Source organism: Thermobia domestica, chromosome 2, assembly GCF_964235325.1.
Source record: "Thermobia domestica chromosome 2, izTheDome1.hap1.1, whole genome shotgun sequence".
Classification (NCBI taxonomy): domain Eukaryota; kingdom Metazoa; phylum Arthropoda; class Insecta; order Zygentoma; family Lepismatidae; genus Thermobia; species Thermobia domestica.
The window spans coordinates 264,370,628-264,383,354 of record NC_137455.1 but is presented as its reverse complement, the minus strand read 5'-3'; the positions used below and the strand labels follow the sequence as shown (position 1 = coordinate 264,383,354).

Here is a 12,727-nt window from a genome sequence, read left to right as displayed (position 1 = left end):
TTGGGATAATTTAAACTAAACTTATACCAAAGAAAATGTCACTTAATTGCAATTCAAATGAGACATAAATTGTATTTCTACTTTAATCAATACCTAAGTTATGTGCGTCTTATATTAGTAAAATGTACGATTTTGTCAGAGCTGGAAAATCATATCAAATGCGCAATGGCGTATTTACTATTTTGTTTCTGGGGGCTTTGCTAACATTATTCCTGGAAATATGAAAATTCTGCAACGTATTTCATTTCCTTCAATGCAGTTTATTGAATTTCAGGGAGGCTTAAGCCCAGAAGTCCCCCTTAAATACGCCATTGTAAGTGCGGAAGTGCTAAATATACTGTATGTTTATGCCAAATCAGCGGCGCGGCGGCCAGGTTGCGAAAATTTTTATGATCACTTAATTTGACATGGTGAGCACAATCCAAGAAGAAAAAGTAAGTTATTTTTCACCCCCCATTCGAACGTTTCCTGGCAAATTCTGTTTGGTAATAAATGCCAATTTTAAATATCAAATTGAATATAAGAATTTCAAAGGGGATGTCTTCTTTAGGGAAGTGTTCAGTTTACTTTAGACTGTTATCCCTTTTGCCCGATGTCTGCAGGAAATACTGATTGGAAATCTGGTAATTCGTTAAAAAGAAAGAAAGAAAAGAAAGAAAGAAAGAAAAAAATGAAATGAAATCTTTAGTTTTACGTCCCACGCATATGCCGGTTATGCTAAAGGAGACGATGATTTTGAGAAATGAATGAAACGGTGGAATGAAGAAAGAAAAAAATTAGCAAACTGGTTTATAATCCTTTCATTCCATTAATATCTGTATCTTGATTACCTGAAACGAACTACCAGTGTTATTAAAATAAGCATATATTAGCTCTGAAACCTCGTGTACATGTTGAAGTATAGAAGATAATTACTGTATTTCATTTCTTTGAAATACTACCTTAGTAAGTTAATTACCAGCGAATTACACTGTTAAAAATACTTACTTAAAAATGAGTAAAATTGACTCAAATTTGAGAACATTGTGTTCTCAGAATAGCTCCGAATACATTGTTCTCAAAAGTGAGAATGTGTGGGTGTTCAAAATATAACAACAATATGTACTCAAATTTGAGTAAATTTTACTCACTTTTGAGTAAAAATTCTCTTAAAAGCGAGATAAAATATTCTTAAATAAAATGAGAAACTGCTATTTCTCAAAAATAACGAGAACATATTTTCTCAAAAATGAGAAAGTTAACCGTAAAATGAGATGAATGTAATCAACATTGAGAAACTCTTTGTTCAAAAACTAGTAATGCTCTCCTCACAATTAAGAACATGTATACTCAAAAGTGAGTTGAAAAGTATTCGAAATGCTCAGATAGCCGCAAAACTGAGAAACACACGTTCTCAAAAATTGAGAATATTTCCTCTCAAATTTAAGAAAAACTCTTCTCAAAAATGAGAAGGGTTTTTTTAAAAAAATGAGTAAAAAAGTACTCAAAAATGAGATTTTATTAGTATTCAAAAATGAGAAAAAAGTACTTATTCTGCTGCCTTGCTGACACAGGGAAGGTTTCCTGGAACTAGAAAGGAAGATTACTCTCACACTGCACTGGACAATTTATAGTAAGTACGCCTTCTACACATTAATATTGAAGTTAAAACATTTCCCTCTTAAAAGTTGGAAAATAGAAATCAGTTTTTGAAAAAATACGAGTACTTCAAAAATTACTTCTATTTCCCAGCTTTGAAGATGAAAATGTCTAACATCAATATTAATGTGTAGAAGGCGTACTTACTATAATTTTTTTAGTGCAGTGTGAAATTCATCTACCTTTGTAATTTTGGGGAATTTTCCCTGTGCCTGCAAGGCAGCAGAATAAATACTCCCAATCCTATTTTTGAATACTAATATAATCTAATTGTTAAAGTACGTTTTTACTCAATTTTGAATCTGCAAGGTTACATTTTTATGCTGAGACCTGTTGTTTCCATAAATAGCATAGATGAGAATTTTAATTTAATCAACACACAAGCTCCTTGTAACTTATTATGTTGGTTTGCGTAGTTTTAAACAAGTAAGCCTGATATGGTGGACAAATTTTATGTGCACTGGTTTTCTCGATGTATTCTCGTTTCCTCCTACTTTCTTCATTGCATCACTTCATTATCATTGCCTTCTCCTTTAGCCTTGAAACATAATCATGCGACGTTACACACACACACACACACACACACACACACAAACAAACTTAAATGTATATATATGTGTTTCATTTTGATTAAAGGAAAATATGTTTGTACATTGTATTTTTTATTTGTCAAATAATAAACTAAGTCTATACATGAGCACAATTTTTATAACAACTTACACAAGACAATGAGGATACATGAACCCTCTGAATATGCCTACAAAGTACTATGACAGATGTATGCATTCGTTGGAAAACAGTCTGTGTCGACTGCCAATGGACACGAGATCCTCCCAGAAGTTTTTCATTTGCTATAAATGTGTCTATGCCTTCATATCCCTGGAAACAAAGAGATTGTGTAATTAGTGACAATAGAAATAAAAATAAAATGAAATACTTATAAATCTTATTCGTGTATGGCGATATCTTGAATAATATTAGTGTTGCTACGTTCTAATTTGAATTAGTATCAATTGAAATACGATAATATAGACTCTGGTAAAGACAGTAAAGAGAATTACGCAATATTTCTTCAATTAATATTGAAACCAGAAGTTGTAGTAGATCTACCATTTAGTGTTTTAGCAGAGTGATTAGAGTGGAAATGGAATATATTCTAGGGACGCTTAATAGATTAAAAAATATACAATGTGAGATTACTGTCTATGCTCTATAGTGATCAACGTTAACCGGAAATGGTTTATTTCTATCACTACAAGTAGGTGGATCACATCCATTAACGAACTCCTCCGAGATAATTATCTAGCTGTTGATTGCAGAAAACAATTTTTAAATTATCTTTTGTTGAAGAGTTATTGAGCGGTGTAACGGACGTACTAAGCCAGAGGTGTTTACCCTTGCGAGGATGGCCCTCTCGAGGGCATCCTCACCCTCAAATTCTCTCTCAACCATAATGACGCGAGGGCGATGACAAGCTTGGACAGCGAGGGCGAGGGCCAACTGTCACTGTCAGGGCTAGAGCGAGGACAAATTCCCAACACGAAGGCGAGAGCGATGGTCAACTCTCTTCGAAGGTGAGGGCGAGGGCCAATTCACTGTGAGAATGAAGGTGAGTGAGGTCGGAGTAAAATGAACACCTATGGTACTAACATTACAATATTATATATATCCCACTTGCGTGATCCTAATAAACATCAAATGAAAGAATTAAGACCTACTCGTCTATGGCGATCTTTATAATAATAGTAGGGTTGTCACGTTCTGGAAGGATTAATATCAATTGAAATAAGATTATAAAAATAAGGAAATTGAAAAGTAACCAAAAACATTTCGATCTGTTTCATCTATGCAAGACAAGGAAACAATAAACCTGAAAATTAGTCATTTCTGCTTATGTGTGACGAAAAAAAAAAAACATAAGTGGCGTCTTTTAGCGGAGCTTCCTGAATCAATGCTTGTTCTGCCACACTTAATACATTTAATCAAAGTCGAACAGTTTTAAGAAAGGCTATGAGTCACCAAGATAAGTAAAATCCTCTGATCAGTTTCCTTCACTGTTTCCCTTCCAGGAAAAAAAAGAAAGAAAGAAACAATGAATCACACCACAAATTCTAAGTTATATAAAATTTCACCGTTATTCGATTTCTACTTTTTTAGCAATTGTTAAACAAATTACTAGAATGCTTTGAGAACAGTAGCGTAACTAAGAATGCATGCCCCCTCCATCCGCGAAAATGTCAAAAGGGCTCTTCCTGTTTCTACGTTCATGGCACACGTACAATTTATACAGTAGTAGAGTTATTTTTCCATCTAGTCAGACACTACTTGCTAATATACAAAAATTGCACATTATTATTATTATTATTATTATTAAGCAATTACATGGGACTAAAAAGTTTCTTAAAAGAAATAATTTCTAGGAATTAGGAATTAGATTTCTGGGCTGTCGGCATCTAAGGCCACGTTAGCCCATCCCGTATGAAGGATGACGTCCCTCAGCGAGCCCACTGTATCATGAAAGGGAAGGAAGAAAGGATTGGGAAAGGAAGGAAGCAGCCTGGGACCATTATATTAGGTACCTCCATCCCGGCATTTGAATGGTATGAATGAACGAAACCCAAGAAAGACTTCACTCAAGATGGCAGGTCTGAAAAAGCTGTTACACTCTTTCGGCCGAGTGTCCCCACCAGGAGTCGAACCTGGGACCGCTCACCTCAAAGGCAAGAGCAGAAATAATTTCTTCCTAACGTTCACATTACAACTAACATATGAAAACTCGTCTAAACTTGTGGAACTTGCTCACATATTTCTAAACCGGCGTTTTTTTTTTTTTTTTCGGAGAGTAATTCGCTGACTACTTTCTCAATATCAACGTGGTGCCATTCTTCGCTTTCAGTGCTCAGGATTGGCAAAGGGCTCAACCAATGCCGTAACTTTTGCGGGGGAATGGGGAAACTGCCCCCCCCAATTAAGCTTCCAGTTGTTTGATAGGATTCATTTGAGTTAAAACTTTGCTGCTTTGTATGATGTGATATGAACAGGAACTTATAAATAAAGCTTGGAATAGGTTTACCACATAACAGAAAAAAAAAATGAAACGAAAATGTGTTCCGAGCCTCATTCAGTAAAATAAAATGTGTCCTATTAGAGCCCCAGACAAAATATATATTTAGTAAGGCTTTCAACATATTGTCTCATTTAGTTAACTTGTGAAGCACCGTACTATTTTCAAAAGCATTGCAAATAATTTAAGATGTTTCTGCTGCCCCACTATCTGAACGAAATACATTCCTTTAAGATGTAGCATATATGTAATCTGGATCTTACTTTAGTAAACCATCAACTGGCGCCCCAAGAAGTATCGAACACGTTTAGTAAGGATTTCACTTCAAATGCCATCATTATTCTAGGGGGCCTCAACTTGACATATTTTAGGAGGTCTAATTAATGTTTGGTCTTCCAAGAAAAAGCCCAAGTTACGGGGCTGAGCTCAATTTCATCTTCGACCTTGTTCTACGAATATAAAGTTTGATGGCTTTTAGTGTACTGAATGATCGCTCAGGATTGGCTTCGTCAGAGGCACAGTGAGATACAGTTGCAAAGAAGTACACAAATCCAGAACACTACTAACATAGGAAGTTATCTACGACTAAATAATTGGCTAATTAATTCCAAGTTAAAATTTCACCAAATTGTTTCTTCACTACTCATCGGAAACTTGTTAGTTGTTGCAACAAAAGGCGATACATTTTCCGAGTAGAATTCACTAAATCTATTATAGCTGGTTCCGTGATTTCTTTTTCCTCTAAGTAGAGTACTCTTGCAGTAATATGAAACCTGCAAAGTGCTTTTGAATGGAGTTGAATTTCAGTTTAGCGTCCCTTTCAGCAGCGAGGCTATGTGAGACGTGGACCTACTGATTAACGTGGAATCCGAACCACATGAGCTCCCGCCGGGAATCGAACCCGAGTCTCCCGCGCCAAGAGCACGTACGCTGACCGCTTAGCCACGGAGGAACTCTGCAAAGTGCTTTTAACATCCAAACATTATAAAGTTATACTCCGAAACTTAAATACCGGGAGCTTGTTAGTTACGCCACTGTTTGAGAATACAGATTCTTTATTCATAGAAAGGAAACTTAATGACTACATATCAGGGTTGGCTGGTTTAAACCAATGTTGAAAGCAGCTGGTTTAAAAAAAAAAAAAAAAAAACAACTGGTTTAAACGAAATAACGAAAATGTTCGTAAAAGTGTAAGTGTTTGTAAAATCTTGATGAACACACATTTGTGGGTTATCACGTTTCACTCCCGTATATTATTCGTATTATATTCAGACCTAAATTCCCCATTCATTACTCAAAAAGATTATACTACAAAAGCAACTTTTTTTATGTAAGTTTATAAATGTTTGTTTTGTGATTTTTTTTGTAGTTATTATTGTTATGTAATTGCAATCAAAGAAACATTCTAAATATTGTTTTGTTTACTATTGATAAAATACATCGAAATACCGTACTTTGTGTGTGTGTGTGGGGGGGGGAGGAGGGTCATACAGACCCCACGAGAGGCATTTAGTGAAATGAGAAGTATCTTCGATATCTATTTATGTATAAATGAGTCTGAGCCAAAGTGGACTCAAATAATTCGTATCTTTGTGATATGCAAATTAAGTCGTTGTATTTCTTTAGTTTGGACCAATAAAAGTCGTTGTTAACTAACTTGAATTAAATTAGTTCGTCTGTACTCCGTAGTACTTTGAAATTGTCCATATGTAATTCAGTATAATGGTTTCACTTGTGCACTGTTTATCTTTTTGTCCTTCTGAAATGACTCTTGAGAGCTATATTAAGAAGCATGTAAAGATCAGTACAACGTATTTTTATCAGGATTCCTTCGTGAGTGAGTTGGCAGACGTATCGCATTTGTGGCCAATTAGTCCTGGTTCCGAGTTCAAATGGATGACAATTTTTCTCGGATGTAACTCGAGAAGCAGTTTTTATTCCGCTTTAAGCTTATGTGACCCCTTCCAGCATAACCCGGCTGTTGCATAATAACATCAAGGCGAAACAAACTTATTTCTGTCCATATATGATATGAATATATAGAGCAAATTATTTAAACCAAATAAACCTGGTTTAAACCAAAAAAAAAAAACCTGGTTTAAATCAAAAAACCCGCTTTTTTTGTTTTTTCAATAAAAGCCATGGTTTTTGCCAACCCTGCTATATATACAGATGACGTTAGAACCATCCATTAGTATGCAAATCAAATTATTTATAAAACCATCCTTCTATTAAGATATTTCCAAAACGTATAACCTGGAAAGTAAATGTATTAACTCTGTAATTATGAAACTATGACTACAATTGAACGATAATGGACATATTCCTAATCAGGAAGGTATACAAAAATTATGTGTCCAATGAAAAGCCTGACACGACTTACCTGTAGCTCTGCAATGACATATTCGTGGCTCCTGTAAGGTGCCGGCCTTCTCCTTACTATTTTAGCTCCTTTCTTACGTATGATTACACCTTGTGGTAGTAGAAATGGAAGCAAATGTAGTGCGCAATTGATTGCTATAGAGAGAAAATATGACTAAGTCAGTATATAATAATGTTTGGAATTAGTAGATATTGCTATTGTCTGCCAAAATATTTTTTGAAGTACAATGTAAATCACACTAAATTATTCAAAAACTACTTCCATGAGTTGAAATAAGGTTTTACTTAAAGTGTACTGCTTTCTAAAGCCCTAGACAATTGTTATATTCCTTAGCACAATGATGGGGAAACATTTTGGGGCGCAGGCTAAAGAAAAACGGAAAAAAATATAGGTGGGCCAATATAATTAAAAAAAAAACAACAGTGATTGTATCACTTGTAAAACCAAGCTCTATTAATACTCGAAAGATCATGAAGGGGAATGTGATAAATGGTATTGTGAATGCATTTTTAAGTATTTCTCATAATTTGGCTGGAAGTATAATCCACTGATTCTCAGAAGTGAAGTTATATTCGTCAGGTAATGAATCACGTCGTGGGCTGGGTGGAAACGTTTAAGGAGCTACATCTAATCCGCGGGCCATGCTTTGCCCATCACTGTCTTAAGACGTGAAGATAATAAGCCAAAGATGTGCAATTTTGAGTTCATGTACGTTTATTTAAAAGGTATTACGTGTTTCAAAATACTGACTTATTTTTACTTTTCAAAGTAAAGCATATAAAAGCTACTATTTGCTGCGATTGAATTATAACAATAAAACAATGTTTGTGAATAGACACTATAAAAAGATAATGTAAAGAAAGAAAAAAAAAAAACAAATGGGTGCTTTGCCAGAAGTAGGGTTGTGTTGATGACAAATAGACTCTTGTGTACATATTTATACATGCAACCTGAAATATGATAAATATACACGAAAACTTGATCTTACTCACCAAGAACTTTCTCTAGCGAAACCTTAAAGAAAATTATCACTGCCAAACAGATGACATTGAAAACAGACTCTGTCGCGCCAACAAACTTTTAAATTCAGCATCCATCTGAAATATAAAGATTTAATTGTTATACAAATATATTCTATTAAATAATATATTTTAACTTTTTCTAGTCATGAAGTTCCAAAGTAGTTCATTGTCATAATGTTTTACTGCAATGTTAGAAATGCGCATACATGAATAATGTGAAGCAGCAATTAGACCCTTGTTAACGAACATCACTACTTAAATTGTTCTTTATTATTCAGAAATAAACCAATACAATTGCAATAGTTTGTGTGTGCTGCAAGTAGCATAATTTGCACCCATTGTTAGCTATTGGGGTGCACGGTGGCCCAGTGGGGAGCGCTTACCTCAGGTGCATGGTTTCCTTGGTACGATTTTCACCCAAGCAAGCTTGTGATAAACAACATTGTGTTCGTGGATTTTGTCGAGGTACTCCCGTTTCCTCCCACTTTCTCATTCTTCCATCATCATTCACTTGCTTTAATCATCGTCTCCCTTAACCTAAAGGCATAATCATGGGATGTTAAACTGAAAGATTTCACTATATTTCATTTTGTTGGCTGTGTGTATACTTTTGCAAAAAAACAAAAACGTAAACGTAAAAATAGAAGGAAAAAGTAAATGAATAAAACAAATGTGGTTGGTAGCAGAAGCGTCATTTCAGATTTTGCTTGTGGGAGGGCAAGACCCCTTGATATAAGAAAATTTTGCGTTTTTCACTGACTATTATTCTACTCAAAAAATCTATATAAATCTCAATCTCAGGGGGTGCAATTACCCCTCCCTGCCCCCTAAATGACGCCACTGGTGGTAGTTCCCTTAATATAGCTAAATTAAAATTATTACATAACTTCTGTCATAAGTATTGGACACTCAACAAACAACGGAAAATTTGATAAAGTGAAAAGTTTGTGTCAGTCGAGGGAAATTTTCTTAAAGAAGCCTACGAACAGTGCCACCAGGTTCGTCCTGCACTGACTCGGTTAGATAGCATTCATGCTTTTATTGCCACCTAGCACAAGTTTGTTCGTGTTTATGCCATACGTCCACACTGTATTTACATCGAGCCCTTCTGAAGTTAATCTGTATGTAGTACTGGAGCTTGTTATTTAGTGCTGCTAAAAAAAAAAAAAAACTTTAACCCAACCTGAGAATGTAAGAAATGTGTCAAAACTTGATAGAACAGTCTGCTCGAGTAATGCCTGTGTTTTTTTTACATTGTAGCTTTTATGCAACAGATACGGAATCCGTATTTATATGGCAATCGTAAAGGAATTGCAATTTTTCAACTAATACTTCTGGTGGTCCCTTGAAATTTTATCTGTGCAAGTGAGCAGGCCGGTAGCCAGCCCAAAAATGTAGGGGGGGGGGGAGAATCCAACCATATTATAGTTCATTTGCAAGCCTACCGTGAACATTTTAGGCAGGCAGTGGATACGGGCTTGCAAGTGAGGGCAAGGTTCTAGATTACTGGTCCCCCTTCCCATTGAGCAATAATAAAGACAGAAAACAACGTGCCCTGCGGGGCTCTAAACCGCCTTCACTCGCTAACGCTCGCTCGGCAATACTGTGTAGATTAAATGTATAAACTTTAGTAGAGAAAGAAACCAACCCAGCTACTAACCTACATGGGTGACCAGTACTCTAGAACCTTCCCGCAAGGGAGTTTTTTCATGTCACCCGCCACAAATCTTTTAGGGGACACTAAGAAGGAAATTAGGTATTAAAAGAATTGTATTTTAACAACAGTTATTTAGAAAATGAAATGAAATCTTTGAGTTTTACGTCCCACGGTTATGCCGGTTAGGCTAAAGGAGACGGTGATTATGAGAGATGTATGAAATGAAGAAAGTGGGAGGAAACGGGAGAACCCCAAGAAAACCCACGAGCACGGTGTTTGTCCACCACAAAGTTCACTTGGCGGGGGCTGGGATCGAACCCGGGACCCCAAGCACCAGAGGTGAACGCTCTACCACTGAGCCACCGCGCCCCCCAACAGTTATTTAGAGTGCAGCGCCAAAAGTAAACCTGCACGCAACAATTCACCAAAAAAAAAAAAAAAAGGTAAACCATTTACTGAATATATTGGAAAGTCGCATATCATTAACACAACAACTTTGTCTAAGATATAGAATGCCCAGAAGCATAGAGTGAGGCTTCCGGGCATTCTATCTGGGAACCAGTACTTAGAAGCATTACTCATGATTTTCGAAGGAAAATAATGGATTGTCGTGATTAACCGTCAATCGATTACAATGATCGCACACAAGCAATGTTGCATTCACACTTAAAACTAAATTCATGTTGCTAGCAGTACTTACCTGCGAAATCCTATATGGTGTTAGTAAACAACACTTTTCGTCCATATTTCCTTTTAACTTTCTCTTTATCCATCCGCTAAGTAGTTCCTCCATCAGCCAGAATGAGAACATATAGTTCAGGATTATAAAGGACTTTTGTGCTCTTATGTTAGCTTGTTCGTTCTTGTTTTCCATAGTCTTGCATTTGCAAACTGTCTTTTATATCTCACGATATTCAATTATATATCTATGTCATAAAACAATATTTTTTAAGACTACATTATTACTCGTTTTTGAGAACCAGTCTCTGACTCAAATATGCAACTAAATTTCCTCATTCTCATTTTTTTGAGTTATTTTCTCCTCAAAATTGAGACAAATTTACTCAATTTTTTTTTGAGTAGTAAAATGTATTCATTTTTGAATAAATCATTTTTAACAGTGTAGGTATATTCATCGCCAAGAGGGGAAGAGGTGCTTCATACAAATACGTGAGCTTGGTTTCTCTTTGTGAAACTGTGGCAAGTTCCAAACTATTTGAATTTTTATATTCAAACCGGAAGCAACAGATCTAAAACTTCCGACTACAATACAAGATAAGATGAGAAATGGAGCGAATTTCTTGGATGCTAAATAATTGAAATTAGAAACAGATTCTTGCTACCTCTTACAGTTCTCTCCCGATGTAAGTGTATGGGAGCTTTGTAGTTTCACTCCAGCCAATGGCGTGTCTGCTTTTAACTGTGCGTAGAGCAAGTACGGAAAATAGCGCTCCTTTCTTCCAACTCTAAGCGCAACCTTACATTAATGTTATTGCTATTATATATTTTCCTTTCTTCTTCTTCTTCTTCTTCTTCTTTGTTAAGCGTGATTGAGCGGCAAGGTAGCTCAGTGATAGCCGGTGGATGTAGTCGAGCGGCCGAGACGTTAGGCTGACGATTATGTATATACATTGGAAGTTAGAATCCCTCTGAAGAGCATGGTCGGAATTTTAACTGTCCTCGATATTTCTGTGTTCGTGTCCCTGTCGTGTTTGGATTACGTAGAAAATACGTGAGTTTCCCATGGCGAACAATACCGTGGTTGAGGCGATTCTTTTTTTTTTTTAAGTGTAGAGCACTTACCTCTGGTGCATGCAGCCCCTGGTGCGATCCCCGGCCAAGTAAGTTTCTCATAGACAACATCGTGTCCGTGGATTTTTTCAGGGTACTCCAGTTTCCTCACATTTTTATTCCACCAATTTTTCCATCATCATTCAGTTGCCTTTCTCATATACGAGGGTCATTGCAAAAGTCATAGCAACTATTTTTTTTTCGAAAATGGTAACGAATAAAACAATTCTGAAATATGAAAATGGAAGGTTAGTTCATATGTAAACATTACATGGAAGGAGATGGATGAACATACACACCACCATAAAGATATAGCACAAGAAAAAAGACGAAAAATTTTTTGTCGTTTCAAACGTGTTTTATTATCAATTGCAAGAGTACACAACAGTACAGGGCAGGAACACGTACCTGTGACACCTTTGAGTCCCTCGAAGTACCAAAACCTCAAACATAGACCTCATACCAAAACTGAAAGAGCCATTGCGTTAAACACGCTTTCAAACACGGGAAGACATTGCCACGACAGTGAGGGCGTGAGATCCGAAGATTCGCTAATGGTAAGGCCATGAGCGTTGGCAGTGTGTGATGGATTCTTTGGGGGACTACTTCGAACGAGTCTAAGATGTCTCAGGTGCGTGTTCCTGCCCCGTACTATTGTGTACTGTTGCAATTGACAGTAAAACACGTTTGAAACGACAATTTTTTGTCTTTTTTTCTCGTGCTATATCTTTATGGTGGTGTGTGATTATCCACCTCCTTACATGTAATGTTTACATATGAACTAGCCTCCATTTACATATTTCAAAATTCTTTTATTCGTTACCATTTTCGAGAAAAAAATAGTTGCCATGAGTTTTGTAATGACCGAAGTATGTTCCTTACAAGCAACGTACAGAACAAGGCAGGATCAGATCCGACTCAAACTTCGACCAGATGACGCATAATAGAAAAGAAGAAAAAATATCAAATTGTGTCTACTGGGTTCACTTGCACATATGGAACGAAGTGAACGTGACAGTAGCGGCCGGCCAGTGAGAAGTGATAGTGTGTTTGTGAAAGCCAAAACGCAAATATTCTTGTAGTGAATGTAGTCCGCAGTATCGTTCATCTACAAACATCAATGTAGAGCTGCAATGGCGCACCCTCTCAATGTGTTGTTACTGATGCAAAAT

General features: G+C 36.3%; 1 protein-coding gene across 1 annotated transcript; it reads right to left on the bottom strand.

The window, feature by feature from the left end:
• Positions 1 to 2,290: 2,290 nt before the first annotated feature.
• On the bottom strand, positions 2,291 to 10,638 carry LOC145679407 (uncharacterized). Its single transcript, XM_081749989.1, has 4 exons — positions 10,465 to 10,638; positions 8,078 to 8,162; positions 7,086 to 7,219; positions 2,291 to 2,517 (listed from the first exon to the last, which is right to left on the bottom strand). Exons 1-4 carry the CDS (start codon positions 10,636 to 10,638, stop codon positions 2,326 to 2,328), a joined length of 585 nt encoding a protein of 194 aa, XP_081606115.1. The 3' UTR covers positions 2,291 to 2,325.
• Positions 10,639 to 12,727: the final 2,089 nt, after the last annotated feature.

Excerpts from the sequence above, each read along its gene's own strand:
- LOC145679407 (XM_081749989.1), bottom strand. The coding sequence starts at position 10,638 with ATGGAAAACAAGAACGAACAAGCTAACATAAGAGCACAAAAGTCCTTT. Across the intron at positions 7,220-8,077 it reads TTCGCTAGAGAAAGTTCTTG|CAATCAATTGCGCACTACAT; the intron begins GTGAGTAAGATC and ends TTCTCTCTATAG. Across the intron at positions 2,518-7,085 it reads ATGTCATTGCAGAGCTACAG|GGATATGAAGGCATAGACAC; the intron begins GTAAGTCGTGTC and ends CTTTGTTTCCAG.